The sequence below is a fragment of the Helicoverpa zea genome, chromosome 11 (genome assembly GCF_022581195.2).
Source record: "Helicoverpa zea isolate HzStark_Cry1AcR chromosome 11, ilHelZeax1.1, whole genome shotgun sequence".
Taxonomy (NCBI): Eukaryota; Metazoa; Arthropoda; class Insecta; order Lepidoptera; family Noctuidae; genus Helicoverpa; species Helicoverpa zea.
This window is the reverse complement of record NC_061462.1, coordinates 1,021,917-1,041,804: the sequence shown is the minus strand read 5'-3', so window position 1 is coordinate 1,041,804 and position 19,888 is coordinate 1,021,917. Positions and strand designations below refer to the sequence as shown.

Genomic DNA, 19,888 nt, shown 5'->3' with positions numbered 1-19,888 from the left:
GTTGGATCACAAAAATATAAAAACAATAGAATTGGTCTTTCCAGTAACGGGACACTCATTTATGCCAGCAGATCGTCAGTTTGGGATTGCTGAAAAAAAGCTACGAAAAATGGACGTAATTTTACACCCGGATAAAATAAGAGATGTGCTTGGTGAAACGTCAACATTGATAAAATTGGGCAATGATTGCCCAGTTTTTAACTGGCGAGATGCAGTAAAAAATGTTTTTAAGCCTACAGCATCTTGGCGGATGAAATTTAAACAATGCAAAAGATTCGTCTTAAGGCGCTCTAAAATCGCGGGGAATGTGCTGATTAAAGGCGAACTGTACTATAATTCTGACACGGCACAGGCACAGAATGTGTGCCAAAGAAATAAAAATATAAATAATATTATTCCAGAGCAACTCCCCAGTATTGTAGCGGTTAATAAAGATAAATTATCAGATGTGAAGAAGCTGTTGTGCAAACATTTTGGTGCTGAGTGGAAAGAAATTCCAACTTTGTCATATTATTGTAATATTTTTGATGAGCAGGAGTCGCTTGATGCATCGACTATACCACCTTCTGATTATTGCGAAGAGGCATTAGAAGAGGTTCCAGATCTCCGTATATAATTATATTCTTTTAAAATTTGTGTAAGAAGTAAGTGCAATTAAAAGTTTGATTTTATGAGCCCATTTTTTATTTATAAGTCCCCTTAAATATACCCCCATACTTTCAGTCAGACAGCATAATTTTTATGCTATTGTGATTGTGACAACCCTGATTTTATAAGCAGGTATTTGGTATCAAAAATGGCAATCTGCACATATGTCAGTTTCAAACCCGGCTATCTTAATAACTTAATTTCATATCCGGCAATCTGCAAAATTAATATTTAATTTATGACTTATTCTTAGTAAAGAAATATAAAAACCATGACTAATTAGTTCTGTTGAATATTAAAGAAAATTTTAAAAGTAGTTTTGGAATCCTAAAGACAACTAACACCAAGTAAGACGTTTTTTTGACATAACCAAAAAATTACTAAAAGTCAGATTGCCGACTTTGAAACTAGTCGACTCAAATATCATATAATATTGATATGTTACAAAGATCCTCTAATATGGAAAGTACTTTAGTCCTATCATAGTTGTTTACTGAGAATATTGGATTTCATCTTATGTTATGTGTAATTTGTGCTGGGCCTTGTCAAGCCTTTCAGATTCTAGTGTAGCACTAGTTAAGCCTAAAATCGGTATCAATTCAATACCTGATATTGCTCTGTGTACACTGGGTTTAACTATAACAATATATCTCTTACAATTCAAGCTACATTTCTATGCGGATTTCTATTTAAGTTCGATTATTTATAAAAACTTTGATCCTAAACACAAATAAACTAAAAAAAACTGCCTTTTTAGTGCCAAAAATCTATCTGAGCTTAAAAAGTAGACACAAAACGCCTATAATAATTACTAGACTGCTTTGAATAGAAGCTGCACCAGCCAACCTGCATTTAAACATGTCGATTCTCGTCTCTTTGTCTGCGATAATGTTTTGGAACTCAGCTTCGACGATTTGGCCATCGTAGTATGTGATCGGATCTTCGAATGGGTACTCGAATCCTTGGAGACATTCGCATTTGTAGCCGCCGGCTTCGAAGCCACGGCCTAAGATTGGGACGCACTGAAAAAAGGAATTTTAATCGTGAGAAAAGATTGTACCATAGATGTATAAAAAACTAAGATAATAATTAATCAATCGGAGTGGCAAATCATTTTGTTGAATTTGAAATAAAATATTATACAAAAAAAAACTGCTCGCGGCGGAAAACTGGTTGGCATGATAAGACAATCTGGTTCAAGCCAGGATACAGAGGATTCTAGAATTAAAATATTATCCAACATCCGGATAGTAATATGATTATATTAGCTCAGGAAAAAAGTATAATTATGGAACATGAAATTGCCAGTTGGCCAGTTTCGACTTAGTTGCAACCCATTTCCCAGTTGAAATTAGGAATGAGTTGAAACTTGTTAGGTATGACCGGGTAACTCAGGTGGTGGAGTATTGTAAGGGAACATACGAGTACTTGTGCTTGGAATATAGAATTTAAAAAGCTACTTACATATGAGGTGCTCCTGTCGCACTTATCAGTGCCTTTGAAAGCGTTGGGCACATAATACTTGTCGGGACACTGGTTGATATCCAACGACATGAGAGCCATTGTCACTGCCACCACGCCTCTGAAAATGTTTAAAGAAATTTAGTACCCAATTTTGGTTTTTATACATTCAAAATATGTTATACATAGATTACCCTCAAAAAACATTGGTTTTATTGCTTGGCAATTGGGTAAAAATATTTTCTTCACAAGCATATTATTATTCTTTTTAGCCAGTCAGTATGAAGGTTAGAGCATTCTTCGGATCTAAAATAACTTATTATTTGTTGGAAACAGAAAACATAAGAAACGAAACACGCATAAAATGAATGATTAAAATTACATTTACATTCAAGATTATGGTCATAACAAGAGAGTTGCCACACTTACTTGAACTCCAACTTCACTTTGACGCTATCCCATCCGAAGAACGGCGCTGCGTACGTAATAACCCACTGCTTAACGTGCCCATCACAATCAAAATAGGGCCTCGTCCAATGTCCATGTTTCAGATTAGCTGCTCTATAGTAAGTGGGGAATCTTTCGTATTTCTTCAAGTATTTTCCAAGTTCATCGTCTCGGATCTTCATTTTCAGGAAATATTGTTCAAGACTGTCGAAGTTCGTGGACCAACGTTGTTTTAGGAAACTGAACCATGGTTTCTGAGTGTAGACTTCATCTGTGAATGGGACTTGGTTTTATTATTCTAATATTTCTCCTAATATTTATTGTTCTTGTGGCTGAGTAACGCTTGGCGCGGTCAGGATAGTGCGTAAGAGTTAGCGCGGCCATGGTAGATAAAATGCCTACGACGGAACACGACGGTTTTAGTCAGTAAGCCTGAAATTCCCTCACAGCTGCTAACCCACAGCGGGAGGGGTAATTGGATGATTTTTGATGTCGTTAAAAAAAAGGCTTCCTCCGTTTTTCAGAAGGCACGTTAAATAGCTGGGTTAAGGTTGTCGTTTGAACATCTTAGGACATCGTTACCACCAGTCAGAAGGCAGAAAGTCTCACAGCCAGTGTTGGTTGCCCAGGTAACTACTGGGTCTAGGAGGTGACCTTCAGAACTACATATTTGAGCTAAAAAGACGATGACTTACCAGTCTTATTCAATCGTGCTAGGTCTTCAAGTTTGTACTTTCTTGTGTTCAATTCAGTCTTGTAGGCGAATGGCGCGAAGAATGTTCGGTTCGTGAACTTATTTCTGTCCCAGTATGTACCTAACAATAGTTAAATTTCATTTTCAAATATCCTTGCATTGTCAATATTTCTGTACTTAAAAGTAGTAAACGTACAATCAAGGGAAAAGTAATTCTTACATACCGTACCCCTGGTGCAACACTCGTCACTTCAAAAGGGTTATGCATAAGGAAAGTACATAAGGATTTATATAAGAAAGTACATAAGGGGATAACATAAGGAGAGAACATAAGGGGATTACATAAGGAGAGTACATAAGGGGATTACATAAGGAGAGTACATAAGGGAATTACATAAGGAGAGTACAAAAGGAGAGTACATAAGGGGATTACATAAGGAGAGTACATAAGGGGATTACATAAGGAGAGTACATAGGGAGAGTACATAAGGGGATTACATAAGGGGATTACATAAGGAGAGTACATAAGGGGATTACATAAGGAGAGTACATAAGGGGATTACATAAGGAGAGTACAAAAGGAGAGTACATAAGGGGATTACATAAGGAGAGTACATAAGGGGATTACATAAGGAGAGTACATAGGGAGAGTACATAAGGGGATTACATAAGGGGATTACATAAGGAGAGTACATAAGGAGATTACATAAGGAGAGTACATAAGGGGATTACATAAGGAGAATACATAAGGGGATTACATAAGGAGAGTACATAAGGGGATTACATAAGGAGAGTACATAAGGGGATTACATAAGGAGAGTACATAAGGGGATTACATAAGGAGAGTACATAAGGGGATTACATAAGGAGAGTACATAAGGGGATTACATAAGGAGAGTACATAAGGGGATTACATAAGGAGAGTACATAAGGGGATTACATAAGGAGAGTACATAAGGGGATTACAGAAGGAGAGCACATAAGGGGATTACATAAGGAGAGTACATAAGGAGAGTACATAAGGGGATTACATAAGGAGAGTACATAGGGAGAGTACATAAGGAGAGTACATAAGGGGATTACATAAGGAGAGTACATAAGGAGAGTACATAAGGAGAGTACATAAGGGGATTACATAAGGAGAGTACATAAGGAGAGTACATAAGGGGATTACATAAGGAGAGTACATAGGGAGAGTACATAAGGAGAGTACATAAGGAGAGTACATAAGGGGATTACATAAGGAGAGTACATAAGGAGAGTACATAAGGAGAGTACATAAGGAGAGTACATAAGGGGATTACATAAGGAGAGTACATAAGGAGATTACATAAGGAGAGTACATAAGGAGAGTACATAAGGGGATTACGTAAGGAGAGTACATAAGGGGATTACGTAAGGAGAGTAGATATGTGAAGTATGCAAGAGGAGTGCATAAGGAAGTTTATAAAGGGAGTATTAAAGAAAGTACATAAGGAGAGTACATAAGGGGATTACATAGGGAGAGTTCATTAGGAGAGTACATAAGGAGAGTACATAAGGGGATTACATAAGGAGAGTACATAAGGGGATTACATAAGGAGAGTACATAAGGGGATTCCATAAGGAGAGTACATAAGGGGATTACATAAGGAGAGTACATAAGGGGATTACATAAGGAGAGTACATAAGGGGATTACATAAGGAGAGTACATAAGGGGATTACATAAGGAGAGTACATAGGGAGAGTTCATTAGGAGAGTACATAAGGGGATTACATAAGGAGAGTACATAAGGGGATTACATAAGGGGATTACATAAGGAGAGTACATAAAGGGATTACAGAAGGAGAGTACATAAGGGGATTACAGAAGGAGAGTACATAAAGGGATTACATAAGGAGAGTACATAGGGAGAGTACATAAGGAGAGTACATAAGGGGATTGCATAAGGAGAGTACATAAGGGGATTACATAAGGAGAGCACATAAGGGGATTACATAAGGAGAGTACATAAGGGGATTACATAAGGAGAGTACATAAGGGGATTACATAAGGAGAGTACATAAGGGGATTACATAAGGAGAGTACATAGGGAGAGTTCATTAGGAGAGTACATAAGGGGATTACATAAGGAGAGTACATAAGGGGATTACATAAGGGGATTACATAAGGAGAGTACATAAAGGGATTACAGAAGGAGAGTACATAAGGGGATTACAGAAGGAGAGTACATAAAGGGATTACATAAGGAGAGTACATAAGGGGATTACATAAGGAGAGTACATAGGGAGAGTACATAAGGAGAGTACATAAGGAGAGTACATAAGGAGTACTTAAGGAGAGTACATAAGGGGATTACATAAGGAGATTACATAAAGGGATTACATAAGGAGAGTACATAGGGAGAGTACATAAGGAGAGTACATAAGGGGATTACATAAGGAGAGTACATAAGGGGATTACATAAGGAGAGCACATAAGGGGATTACATAAGGAGAGTACATAAGGAGAGTACATAAGGAGAGTACATAAGGGGATTACATAAGGAGAGTACATAAGGGGATTACATAAGGGGATTACATAAGGAGAGTACATAAAGGGATTACAGAAGGAGAGTACATAAGGGGATTACAGAAGGAGAGTACATAAAGGGATTACATAAGGAGAGTACATAGGGAGAGTACATAAGGAGAGTACATAAGGGGATTACATAAGGAGAGTACATAAGGAGATTACATAAGGAGAGTACATAAGAGGATTTCATAAGGAGAGTACATAAGGAGAGTACATAAGAGGATTACATAAGGAGAGTACATAAGGAGATTACATAAGGAGAGTACATAAGGAGAGTACATAAGGGGATTACATAAGGAGAGTACATAAGGGGATTACATAAGGAGAGTACATAAAGGGATTACAGAAGGAGAGTACATAAGGAGAGTACATAAGGGGATTACATAAGGAGAGTACATAAGGGGATTACATAAGGGGATTACATAAGGAGAGTACATAAAGGGATTACAGAAGGAGAGTACATAAGGGGATTACAGAAGGAGAGTACATAAAGGGATTACATAAGGAGAGTACATAGGGAGAGTACATAAGGAGAGTACATAAGGAGAGTACATAAGGGGATTACATAAGGAGAGTACATAAGGAGATTACATAAGGAGAGTACATAAGAGGATTTCATAAGGAGAGTACATAAGGAGAGTACATAAGAGGATTACATAAGGAGAGTACATAAGGAGATTACATAAGGAGAGTACATAGGGAGAGTACATAAGGAGAGTACATAAGGGGATTACATAAGGAGAGTACATAAGGGGATTACATAAGGGGATTACATAAGGAGAGTACATAAAGGGATTACAGAAGGAGAGTACATAAGGGGATTACAGAAGGAGAGTACATAAAGGGATTACATAAGGAGAGTACATAGGGAGAGTACATAAGGAGAGTACATAAGGAGAGTACATAGGGAGAGTACATAAGGAGAGTACATAAGGAGAGTACATAAGGGGATTACATAAGGAGAGTACATAGGGAGAGTACATAAGGGGATTACATAAGGGGATTACATAAGGAGAGTACATAAGGGGATTACATAAGGAGAGTACATAAGGAGAGTACATAAGGGGATTTCATAAGGAGAGTACATAAGGAGAGTACATAAGGAGAGTACTTAAGGAGAGTACATAAGGAGAGTACATAAGGGGATTACATAAGGAGATTACATAAGGAGAGTACATAAAGGGATTACAGAAGGAGAGTACATAAGGGGATTACAGAAGGAGAGTACATAAAGGGATTACATAAGGAGAGTACATAGGGAGAGTACATAAGGAGAGTACATAAGGAGAGTACATAGGGAGAGTACATAAGGAGAGTACATAAGGAGAGTACATAAGGGGATTACATAAGGAGAGTACATAGGGAGAGTACATAAGGGGATTACATAAGGGGATTACATAAGGAGAGTACATAAGGGGATTACATAAGGAGAGTACATAAGGAGAGTACATAAGGAGAGTACATAGGGAGAGTTCATTAGGAGAGTACATAAAGGGATTACAGAAGGAGAGTACATAAGGGGATTACATAAGGGGATTACATAAGGAGAGTACATAAAGGGATTACAGAAGGAGAGTACATAAGGGGATTACAGAAGGAGAGTACATAAAGGGATTACATAAGGAGAGTACATAGGGAGAGTACATAAGGAGAGTACATAAGGAGAGTACATAGGGAGAGTACATAAGGAGAGTACATAAGGAGAGTACATAAGGGGATTACATAAGGAGAGTACATAGGGAGAGTACATAAGGGGATTACATAAGGGGATTACATAAGGAGAGTACATAAGGGGATTACATAAGGAGAGTACATAAGGAGAGTACATAAGGGGATTTCATAAGGAGAGTACATAAGGAGAGTACATAAGGAGAGTACATAAGGAGAGTACTTAAGGAGAGTACATAAGGAGAGTACATAAGGGGATTACATAAGGAGATTACATAAGGAGAGTACATAAAGGGATTACAGAAGGAGAGTACATAAGGGGATTACAGAAGGAGAGTACATAAAGGGATTACATAAGGAGAGTACATAGGGAGAGTACATAAGGAGAGTACATAAGGAGAGTACATAGGGAGAGTACATAAGGAGAGTACATAAGGAGAGTACATAAGGGGATTACATAAGGAGAGTACATAGGGAGAGTACATAAGGGGATTACATAAGGGGATTACATAAGGAGAGTACATAAGGGGATTACATAAGGAGAGTACATAAGGAGAGTACATAAGGAGAGTACATAGGGAGAGTTCATTAGGAGAGTACATAAAGGGATTACAGAAGGAGAGTACATAAGGGGATGACAGAAGGAGAGTACATAAAGGCATTACATAAGGAGAGTACATAGGGAGAGTACATAAGGAGAGTACATAAGGAGAGTACATAAGGGGATTACATAAGGAGAGTACATAAGGAGAGTACATAAGGGGATTTCATAAGGAGAGTACATAAGGAGAGTACTTAAGGAGAGTACATAAGGAGAGTACATAAGGGGATTACATAAGGAGATTACATAAGGAGAGTACATAAGGGGATTACATAAGGAGAGTACATAGGGAGAGTTCATTAGGAGAGTACATAAGGGGATTACATAAGGAGAGTACATAAAGGGATTACAGAAGGAGAGTACATAAGGGGATTACAGAAGGAGAGTACATAAGGGGATTACATAAGGAGAGTACATAGGGAGAGTACATAAGGAGAGTACATAAGGGGACTTCATAAGGAGAGTACATAAGGGGATTTCATAAGGAGAGTACATAAGAGGATTACATAAGGAGAGTACATAAGGAGAGTACATAAGGAGAGTACATAAGGGGATTACGTAAGGAGAGTACATAAGGGGATTACGTAAGGAGAGTACATAAGGGGATTTCATAAGGAGAGTACATAAGAGGATTACATAAGGAGAGTACATAAGGGGATTTCATAAGGAGAGTACATAAGGAGAGTACATAAGGGGATTACGTAAGGAGAGTACATAAGGGGATTACGTAAGGAGAGAAGATAAGTGAAGTATGCAAGAGGAGTGCATAAGGAAGTTTATAAAGGGAGTATTTAAGAAAGTACATAAGGAGAGTACATAAGGGGATTACATAAGGAGAGTACATAAGGAGAGTACATAAGGGGATTACATAAGGAGAGTACATAGGGAGAGTTCATTAGGAGAGTACATAAGGGGATTACATAAGGAGAGTACATAAAGGGATTACATAAGGGGATTACATAAGGAGAGTACATAAGGAGAGTACATAAGGAGAGTACATAAGGAGAGTACATAACGGGATTACATAAGGAGAGTACATAGGGAGAGTACATAAGGAGAGTACATAAGGGGATTACATAAGGAGAGTACATAGGGAGAGTACATAAGGAGAGTACATAAGGGGATTACATAAGGAGAGTACATAGGGAGAGTACATAAGGAGAGTACATAAGGGGATTACATAAGGAGAGTTCATAAGGGGATTACATAAGGAGAGTACATAGGGAGAGTACATAAGGAGAGTACATAAGGAGAGTACATAGGGAGAGTACATAAGGAGAGTACATAAGGGGATTACATAAGGAGAGTACATAAGGGGATTACATAAGGAGAGTACATAGGGAGAGTACATAAGGAGAGTACATAAGGGGATTACATAAGGAGAGTACATAGGGAGAGTACATAAGGAGAGTACATAAGGAGAGTACATAGGGAGAGTACATAAGGAGAGTACATAAGGAGAGTACATAAGGGGATTACATAAGGAGAGTACATAAGGAGAGTACATAAGGGGATTACATAAGGAGAGTAGATAAGTGAAGTATGCAAGAGAAGTGCATAAGGAAGTTTATAAAGGGAGTATTTAAGAAAGTACATAAGGAGCGTACATAAAGGGCGTACCTGAAGAAGTTCATAAAAGGGGTACATAAGGAAGCACATAAGGGGAGTACATATGGAAGTACAAACTTTGTTGTTTGTTCCTAAAATTGAGAAACCACTCTTTCTTGATGTTGGTTACTTTAAAATAGCAACTTACCAGCAGACCATATCTTGGAGTCTCCGAGTACAATGGCGAGTGTTTCTCCTATCATCTGATCCTCAGTGAGAGGCTTATCCGCTACGCGGTTACCGCTGAACACTTCTGTGGGGTCTGACACCTGGTGTAATGGAATGTTAAGTTAGCAACAAAATACTTTAAACTCAACAATTATACAACATATTTTTATTTGCCAAATTCAAGCCCTTGAAACAAAAAAAAATCCTGCTGGGGGTTGCGGGATTTTTCGAAAGAGTTCAGTAACTTTTTCGGGGTTTCTGTGCTCCAGAAGATACAGACGTGGTTTAAATCGGTAAAAGTCTTACTCTGCCCCTCTCTCTAAGCAAACATTCTCCCAAAGCCCAATAGGGTGAAGCCGGTTCACTAAGCCATTAATTGGTGGAAATAATCGAAGGATTGAGGTGTAGTAGAGACGGATGGAGAAGTCAGTCTAGGAAAAAAAATCTTACCTGTAAAAAGGCGCTGATAAAATTAGCCAGGCGGACGGCCATTTTCGCTTGATTTTCAAATTGTTCTTCGTGTCCATACGCTATATCGCCATTGAGGAATAAATCCGATGGGTTGTATCTAAAAGGAAAATAAATATAAATAATAAGAAAATCAAGTGGTGCACTAAAGTTTGTCTGAAAGAAATCACTTTTCTGCGATATGGCCGACTGGCATCTATTGTACTCATCCATATTTGTTTGTGTTGTCTTATATTGTTTTGTCCTAATAATTTTCATCTTTTAAACATTTAACAAGCCAGCTGTACAAGTTGATAAAAAAGTTTTTAACACTCAAATCAATCAATTCATTTGGGTTCCATCATGAGGCTATCATTTGAACATTTTTGGCAATTCCAGTAGAAGACTAGGGAGGGAGATGATATGTAAGTTACAAAGTACGATTATTATTTACAAAATACTCACTTAGAACAGTTTCCAGGCTGCACTCCTCTGATAAAGTTGAGAACTTCATACACATTGACGCGTTCCGTATGAAGCGCGGAAGGGCCGGGCGTCGCGTTCACGTACTCATAGTGACGGTCCATGTAGATCGCGCGGAGGAACGGGTGGGCCCGCTCCCATTGTACTGGCAGTCTTTGAATCCCTGTGTTTAAAAATAAAATGAATATTTTGAAAATGGAATGAGAATTTCAAAATTGGAAATCAGATTTTAAAACTTTTGTAAAATCTGATTTCCAATTTCTCTCTTTTGTAAAAGGAATTGTCAGAACTATAGCGGAACTTCTTGTTATTACAATTACTTTACTAATGTATATTGTTTGTTTAAAAACTCCTACATTTCTCGCCGTTTTTTAGGTGAATGTGGGCTTAAAGCTTACGAAGTTAAATTACTAAAACAATACCTTGTTTTATTTGTTAAACTTTACTACATGACTTGGTCCTTTTAACTGTTGTTTTAAAAAATTGAACGGTGTGTCTATGTAATTTGCGATTGGAGATTGAATTTTTACATTAGCTTCATATGCTATCGCAAAACAACGTATGATGATGATGTCCTTCTAGCAGATTATCGGCTACGGCAGCTGTTCTCATGTAAGGATATCAGCCAACTGCGCAGGACATATTATAGTGCACAAGCATTTGCGCCGACACAGGTGCATTCACTATTCTTTCACTTTCATCTCATATCATTTGTAAACAATGTATGGCTTGGTTTGGCGTATGGTAGGTCACAGGAATCCTCAGTAGTTGATACTCACATCCGATCTTCTTGCAGTCGAAGTTGTTATAGTACTGGTCGGCGGTGGCTCGCTCGATGATCTCGCCGAGGTAGGGGCGGCGCACGAGGCGCGGCAGGCGGTAGCCGGGCGCGCAGCGGCACTGGTAGCCGCCGCGGCGGAAGCCCCAGCCGTGCAGCGGCTCGCACTGTGTACAAATATGACTCCATCATTCACAGGTATCGGATATGTCGGGTAGCAATATCTCGCAGAAATTATGAGCAGCCTTTATCTGGCAGAGCATTAACTACTAGAGCGTCATTAGTAATAGACTAGTAGTAATAGACTAATGACGCTTTATCTCTAGAAGTGAAAACAAGCCTTAGAGTTTTCTTAAAACTGGCTCCGATATGGATAGGGATCTTACCTCAGTGGTTTCCTTGCAGCGTGCCGTCGAAGCGAACCTATTAGGTCGATCGTTACCCAAACTGGGCGGACACTGGTTGATATCTATCCTGTCGTAATCCAACTCCATCACAACTGCTGCTGTGTACCTGAATAACAAAACATTTCATGATACTAAACATGTTCTAAGGGTGCATCTATACGGTGCAAGTACCTTCCGCATGTTGAGCCACATGGGCAGGTTACGTGCATTTTAAATACGTGCAGGTCCAGCTACTCGCGCATGCGCTTACCACTTGGCACTTGCTCTAACTACATGCACCGTGTAGACGCAACCTAAGATTAAGCAGCGCTTGCGCGGATTTGAAGAGTTCCTCCATGTTTCAGAACGCACGTTAAAATGGTGAGTCCCATCTGTCATTTGAATGTCTTTGGCAGTCTTTACAGAGGCCTGAAAGTCTGATAACCCGTCTTACCAAAGGGTACCAAGTTGCAACTGGGTTAAAAAGGTCAGACAGACAGTTGCTGCATTTTATGTAGAATACAATGTTCAATTGACAATAGCAATTTCGTACAAACATTACCTACTAAAGCTACGAGAACTTACGTGGGGTATTCAATATGTCTGAACTGCGTGTGGCGAGGGTATATGTCGGCTACGGGGGACACGGCAGCTACCAACCATTTGTTCAGTCTGCCGCAGTCGAAGTATGGACGAGTCCAGTTCACTGGGCCAGGGTTCTGTAAGAATATTAAAAATAGAATACACATTTATTGAATAATTGCAATTATCTAGTGGTACTCCATAATTTTGACTAAATATGGCAGACCCACCAGTTCAGCTATTTGTATCATGCAGCTAAATTAGGAACCGTAGCCTGTACATATAGCAATTTGACAATTCATAAGAACAGTTCATAAAGGTTTTCCTTTGAAAGCATAATATACGGGTGTTGGTGATTACCAGTATCCCTTGGGCACCTAAATATATTCCTCTAGCTAATGATACTGATTTTTCTCCTAAATGATAGCATACACATTCTAGAGATTATGTGTTGTTAAATAATTTAGAAAATGAGTACAGCTGAGTTTTACATGTCTATTTACAAAGTTTTTTTTTAATCTAGAATTTTAATATTCTAATCAGAGCATCCTGTCTGCATTAGCTGATAATACATGTTTAGACGAATAATGTGATTTAGTTTAAGAAGTGTCTATATGTATAACTTACTTTCAAGCTATTGAGATGAACCTTACAAACAATATTTATCTGCATATCTATTTTTTACATATATGTAAACTAATATTATAAACATGAATGTTTGGATATTTGTTCATACAAAACTAATAGACAGATTTTAATGAAACTTGGCAGTAATGGTAATATTATAATAACAAATGGCTTTCTAAGGAAATAATGAGGATACTATTATTATTTTTTAATCAAAATAATATTGATGTTTCAGTTATTAATTAAAAGTGACATGAGTTTATGAGATAAGTCAGCAGGACAATGGAAATTAGTAAAGAGTTTGAGTTCCTCAAAATATATTTAAGTACAACTCAACGCACTAGATTAGATTTTAGAAACCATAGAATAAGAATTCATATATACTGAAACTGACCCATGAAAAGTTGGCACTTGAATCAACAAAAATAATTTCATACAAACCTCATCATTGCCAGGTGGTCCGTGGAAGGTGAAGGTCTCATTGGTATTATTAGCATATCTGATCTCCACTTGGTACGTTGTCTTAGTGTCATGACGCTTCTCAACTCTGTCTGGCAGCCACTTCTTGTACCACTCGTTAATCCTATAGAACTCAGACGTATAATCCTTGGACAGGCTCTCAGGGTCAAAAGCACCCAAATCTTCAACATGGAAAGTGTTCATCGTAGATATCTTTTGCAAATGAACAGGATCGTTAAAGTCATCAGCCCTGAACGCTCTTGGCGCGAATCTAGGCATGGTCTTATTGAAGAATCCTCTGTATGATGATGTGTATGACATGTTCGGCGAGAAATATATTGAACTAGCGTTTATGTACGGATTCGCTGACACATCAGCCACTGATGACAGGAAGAAGTACATCATACCCGGGTCGTAGGTGTCGTTAATAGCCGGCCTAATGAACCGCGACTGCAGAATATAACTCCAGAAAAATGCTCGGTTCATAGCCATGTTGTGTAAATGCAACATCGCCGTACGATTCGGAAACACTGGGTTTATGTTGATTTCTTTCACATCTGGGTGGTGGGAAACTGAATCTTCTGGCAAATACAAGTCGTCTAGATGCGTTATAAAGCAGTTATCTGCATTTATCTTGTCAACTTTGCCTCGAATTTCATCAAAAGCATCGCGTATTTGCCATTCATACTGGCCGGCCACACCCCACAGTAAAACACAAAGTGATATCGCAAGTAAACTTATGTTTACTCTCTCCATCGTTACTTTTCACACCTATTTGATTAATAAACTGATTAATCGTATTGGTTTAATACATATCCATTACGTTTTAAGTTCTAAATAAAACTAACGACTACAGCCAGTCTACGATCCAACTTACGCGAATGTTTTGAAAGTTTTGTTATAAAATGTAGCCAGTATGAAGCGCATTTTTTTCCTGCTAGTGTCATTTTTTCGTCCATTAAAATATTGTTTTATAATTTCCTTATTTTAGAGCCATATTTTGTTTAAAATTTAACAGGTCACAAAGGAAAAGGCATTTGAAGTTCTGGAAATCTTTGAAATGGAAAGGTTTAAAATAACTTTAGTAGTTAAATTTCCCTGATTCTGTGCAACTCAGGAAGAGGGGAACACTAATTCCGTTACAAAGACCATTCAGAGACAATGTACATTTATTATGTCGCATGTCGTAAACGTCGTTCTGTCGTAAATATTTTGTTTCGTGTGAATAGTAATGATCTTTTAAGAATTTCTAGATTATTTAATTTAGGCACAAAAACGCACTGTATTATTTAATTTTATTTATGGGGAGATTTAATTAAACATGACATCCTACATTGTAGGAAAAGTAAAAAAGAATCTGTCATCAGGGGGTTTGTCTCTGGATAACCTTACGAAATTTATCAAAATAAGAAAATATTATTTTATTTTCTATTAAATAAACATCAAATATATCGTAACCATGGCTGGAACTCTGTTCCGTAAGTTTGTTGAAATAGTTTAATCATTTGTGTAACATAATTATCTTTTATAAAAAATAAATTAATGTTTCCATTTCAGGTTCCATGTTCACGAATACATTATCGGTTTATACGAACACAGCGAAATTGGTGAGTGAATTCTTTGTATTTTTCGAATATTTATCAGCCAGCGACATGCATTCACGTATATATGTTACCGGCCGAACCCGATTTTAGGACAAACCAGTTTTGCCTAGGCTCAACTAGTTCTTCCTATAGGCGTTAGGATTAACTAGTAGAGCCTAGTCCAAACTAATTTGTCCTAAGCCCGATAGGACGGACCAGTTTAGGCTAGGCAAAACTAGTTGATCCTGATATAAGTACGCACACTCTAGGATAAACTGGTATAGCCTAGTCTAAACAACATGTTCATGCACTGCTTAAGAAAAACAGCCCCGTCCTCACAGAAAACTCTAATTAAATAACTTCTATTTCTCATACAAAACTCATATTGTTTTTCCAGAGATCTCTGCACACTGCTACAGTAACTTATGCCGCTCGTAAGGGTACCAGAGAGAAGGCCCGCGCTAAGAAGGTTAAGGTTGAAGTCACCAAAGTAGGTTTCATTCCTCACAACCAGAGAGGGAGGGATAAGTAAGTAATGTGGTCATAATTATTATTTTAATGTGTTTGTAGCAATTTAAGTTGAAGACAACTTATGTTTGCTTAAGCAAAGCTTTTCCTTTTGCTTTGTAAGTAATTATTGCAAAAGCTGCATAAAATATTGATCAAGAGTTATTTATGAACTCCTTGTGGGCACTACCTCTGAATAGTTAATAATTCAAAGAGCCTGAATTTACTACCTGACAGTGAAGTATGAATAATTCATATCACCAACAATTAATTAACTGCAACTATGAATTCCAGAGGCGCGACCAAGACAAATGTCAGCAAGCATGTAGATGACACATTCAAGCCGATGTCTAAAGATAACGTGTACCCATTAAAGTACTATCGATGGGTAGTTTACACTGCCGAAGATGCAGTCAGGGCACATCAGCAAACACATCACCCTACCATGTACAATGTACCTGATGCATATGTGTTCGCACAGATAGAGTTCAACATGGCTGCTGCGAAAAAGGTTTGTATGTTTATATTTCTTAGTTAAAAAATAATTAAACCAACTTGATAGACATGTAACAAAGACAAATAAAACAATTTATCCAAAAGCAATATCTGAAACACAAGATGATATGTATTTATTTAAGACCTAATCTGATTCATTCCCATTCCCTTCTGTTCTTTTTCTCGTTTTTTTTTTCAAAATTATTTATTTATTTATTAAATTACATTTATTAAATTACATTAAATTACAAATTACAATTTAAATTCAATTTCTTAACAAATCAACTAAGCAACAAAAGATTGCTGTTAGTCTCCAAGAGACTCATATATTTCTTTTCCTTCCTATGAACAGAATCGCTTCATGGACAGTTTCACACGGCTCTCACTTCTTCCCCACCTGTTTCCCCGAGAAGAGGAGCGCTCCATTATGGCGTTCTGCAAGGGCTCCGAGCTCATCAAAGAAGCTATGGATGCAGGAGCCAGTATCGCTGGAGGGTCCGACCTAATCAAGAAGATTCAGGTTAGTTGCACCTTGCACTGTAAATAATGGCATTCAGAATCCTTTGGCTTCAGCTACTCGCAAAGGATTTTGGCTAGCTGTGCAAGACATATTTTAGCACCAAAGCCTACAAGAAATGAAAAATAGCCCAATAAGAGCGCTTTTAAACTGTCAGCTGTTATGTATGGTATATGTGCACGGCATTATCGGAATTGTAGAATCGAGCGAAATCGCGTTAGTAAGCGTGACAGATTTCTTGCCGCGCGGAATGAGCGTGCTAGAGCTTAAGGCGATACCTGGAAATTAAACAATTTTTTACGTAAATTTTAATTTAAGAATACTTATTTGAATATTATTTTTTTAATATGTGTTTGTTGACTATATTACCTCCATTAATCCGAAGACAAAAACTTAAAAAGTCTTGTCTTTAAGGCGGGTAACAGGTGTCCATCTAGCGTGCCCCCTATAAGGCTGAATGGAGTTCAGTTGGCTAGAGTGCGTGAATTCAAATATCTGGGTCACCTTATTACCGAGGACCTTAAGGACGACATGGATATTGAACGTGAACGTAGGGCACTGTCCGTGAGAGCAAACATGATTGCTCGCAGATTTGCACGATGTACAAGGGAAGTTAAAATAACTCTCTTTAGAGCCTTTTGTACATCTTTGTACACCTGCAGTCTGTGGGCAGTCTATACTCAAAAGACGTACAGTGCCCTACGGGTACAATACAATAATGCTCTCAGAACGATGTTGCGGCTGCCCCGGCACTGCAGTGCGTCACGTATGTTCGCGGAGGCGCGCATCGATTGCTTCTACGCTACTCTGCGCAAGCGGTGCGCGTCAATGCTGAGCAGAGTGCGGGCTAGTCGTAACAGCGTTTTGAGTATGATAGCCAGTAGGTTGGACTGCCCGTACTTGGGTCGATGTATTAATGTTCACATGAATATTGATACCTCGAGCCATGGGTCTGGCAGGGGGCGAGTAGAGTAAGGATTTTTATTTAGCTTTTATTTATTTTTAATTTTGTTAACTAACATTAGTTTATAAGTTATTAACTACTAACAATGTGGATCTGTGTTATCTGAAAATAAATGTTTTATTATTATTATTTATTAAAACAAGTAACTTTCCTCGATAGAAAAAAAATCAGAACTTACCTCTAAAAATAACATTTTATGAATTTTATGTCGTAGTCATGTACTTTCTGTCACATTAAAATAATGAAGAATGTAGATAATATCTTATTAATCAGAAATCAGTTTTTAAAGAGACATAAAATTGAATTTTTAATACATTTTTATTTTATATGGCGCTTACGTTATTTTTTTCGAGCAGGTTGCATGTTTCCTCTCTCTATCTATTTACGTTGCTATCGCATAGTTCTATCCCTCTCAACCATTTACCCAGTTCGCCCGTGAACATCGCAACAAGGTATCGTCTTAAACTTGAATTACGAGAATTTGTAAGCGATCTCAATATTTAAAATCTCTTACAGGACGGTACAATCAAGCTAGGAGACTACGACTACGTGCTAGCCCACCCAAATGTACTCACAGACTTGGTACCGATCCGAGGACTTATGAAGAGAAGGTTCCCCAACGTCCGCGCGGGTACTTTAGACCCCAACCTTAAGGAGCTGGTGAGGAAGTTCTCTGGGGGCGTACAGTTCAGGGTGCTGAAGGATGAACATCAGGAGAATTATGGATTTGTTCAAGTACCTGTTGGAAGGGTGAGTGATGGAGACTTCGTTTTTAATTACACACTGTCAAACAGTTAAAAAATATGTCTTTCTGTTGTTGCTACTAATAAAGTTTAAAGTTATTTTTATCGAAGCAATCAACTGGGACTCCCTTTTGTTCCGGGTCGCAGCATTATGCTGAGCAAGGGCCGTATTGCGCTCTTTAAGATGCATATTGTCCCCTTCTATTATTATTTCTGTGTCTAATTTTAGGTTTGTGGTATGCGTCTGGTTGCGCAATAAAATGTATTTTCTTTCTTTCAACTGAAAATATTATTATCACATGGGTCTTATACAAGTGAAATGATTTTGATGCAGTTTTTTTTAGTTGTTAAATCAACTTCCAAGAACTCTTGTCTCTGGGTAATGAACTCTTCTATTCCTTTCAGTTAAATATGGATCCCAAAGAAGTAGCCGAAAACTTGGAAGCATTGCTGAAGGACGTGCAGTCAGCGCGCCCGAAACGCGATGGACTTTTCATTACAAGGTAAAAAACTAGTCTCCGAATTATATTTGCCTCTTTCGATTATGAAGTGTTTTATATGACGTCGAATGCCTGTCTCTGGTATAAAAAAAGATCCATAATGTACTCCAATTTCATCTTACATATTTTTTTAGTAACTTGGAGAGCCACAATTCTACTGAACTTTTCTACTTTGTAGAAAGTGTATGTTGCTCATGAGTTTATCTTCTTTCGCAGATGCGTGCTGGTCAGTCCGCCATCTCCGGAGAAACTCAAAATAGACCCGTTCGTGTATGTCGATAAAACTTTAGCTAAAGAGGTACAAGAAGATAGTGATGATGAAGGAGAGCCAGTCGCTCAAGCCGCTACAGCGTAATTTTAAGAAATACTGTAGATTATAGTGATATGTGTAAAATAAAACAAAATAATTATTTGAAAAATCTTTTCTTTTACATTTATTAGGTACCCATTTCAAGGGAAGGCTTAGACAAAACCCGGCTAGACTCGGTACTTGGGTAGCTAGTGAAGTATAGAGGTACATAGAACCAATGATGTCTAGCATGCACAAGTTTTCCATGGAGACAGACTAATAACTATCAGCAGTTGCACCTGGAGGTTTTATTGGGCAACTTTTAAAATTCTTAGCATCACCCTGTTTATGTGGCCTTACCTACTACTACCTGAGACCCAAGATTTAGTATTAACGACATATGCGTGATCGGCTGGCGACTTCCATATTAATTCGATCGGAAACTATTTTATTAGATAAAAGTGTTAGATTGTGCCACGTGTCCGTTCAGACAGACCGGCTCGGAGAGGAGAGCAAATTCTTAATACGTTGAAAATCGAGTACTTAGTATTTGTAGTAAGGTTTATTTTTGCATGTCTCGGTCTTGCGGACGTTTGGCTCTGATTGCATGCTCTTGGAGCCGATCGGACCCGAGCCGGTATGTGTGAACGGACTCTTATGCACCACATACACACAGTA

The 19,888-nt window shown here is 38.1% G+C and overlaps 2 protein-coding genes across 2 annotated transcripts; one reads left to right on the top strand and one right to left on the bottom strand.

The window, feature by feature from the left end:
* Positions 1 to 1,103: 1,103 nt before the first annotated feature.
* LOC124634757 lies at positions 1,104 to 14,508 on the bottom strand. The gene is made up of 11 exons (XM_047170420.1): positions 13,595 to 14,508; positions 12,530 to 12,663; positions 11,945 to 12,071; positions 11,560 to 11,725; positions 10,763 to 10,943; positions 10,301 to 10,418; positions 9,831 to 9,951; positions 3,252 to 3,371; positions 2,539 to 2,827; positions 2,113 to 2,230; positions 1,104 to 1,670 (listed from the first exon to the last, which is right to left on the bottom strand). Exons 1-11 carry the CDS (start codon positions 14,366 to 14,368, stop codon positions 1,416 to 1,418), a joined length of 2,403 nt encoding a protein of 800 aa, XP_047026376.1. The 5' UTR covers positions 14,369 to 14,508; the 3' UTR covers positions 1,104 to 1,415.
* Positions 14,509 to 14,933: 425 nt separating this feature from the next.
* On the top strand, positions 14,934 to 19,340 carry LOC124634581 (39S ribosomal protein L1, mitochondrial). Its single transcript, XM_047170203.1, has 8 exons — positions 14,934 to 15,090; positions 15,170 to 15,219; positions 15,593 to 15,723; positions 15,997 to 16,213; positions 16,550 to 16,717; positions 18,195 to 18,428; positions 18,827 to 18,924; positions 19,138 to 19,340. Exons 1-8 carry the CDS (start codon positions 15,072 to 15,074, stop codon positions 19,274 to 19,276), a joined length of 1,056 nt encoding a protein of 351 aa, XP_047026159.1. The 5' UTR covers positions 14,934 to 15,071; the 3' UTR covers positions 19,277 to 19,340.
* The last annotated feature ends 548 nt before the right edge of the window (positions 19,341 to 19,888 follow it).

Bases quoted from the DNA above. Each gene is read 5' to 3' on its own strand.
- LOC124634581 (XM_047170203.1), top strand. The intron at 16,718-18,194 runs GTTAGTTGCACC...AATCTCTTACAG, and splicing joins ACCTAATCAAGAAGATTCAG to GACGGTACAATCAAGCTAGG. The intron at 18,429-18,826 runs GTGAGTGATGGA...TATTCCTTTCAG, and splicing joins TTCAAGTACCTGTTGGAAGG to TTAAATATGGATCCCAAAGA.
- LOC124634757 (XM_047170420.1), bottom strand. From the start codon at position 14,368: ATGGAGAGAGTAAACATAAGTTTACTTGCGATATCACTTTGTGTTTTA. The intron at 12,664-13,594 runs GTTTGTATGAAA...ATATTCTTACAG, and splicing joins GACCACCTGGCAATGATGAG to AACCCTGGCCCAGTGAACTG. The intron at 11,726-11,944 runs GTAAGATCCCTA...ATTTGTACACAG, and splicing joins GCTGCAAGGAAACCACTGAG to TGCGAGCCGCTGCACGGCTG.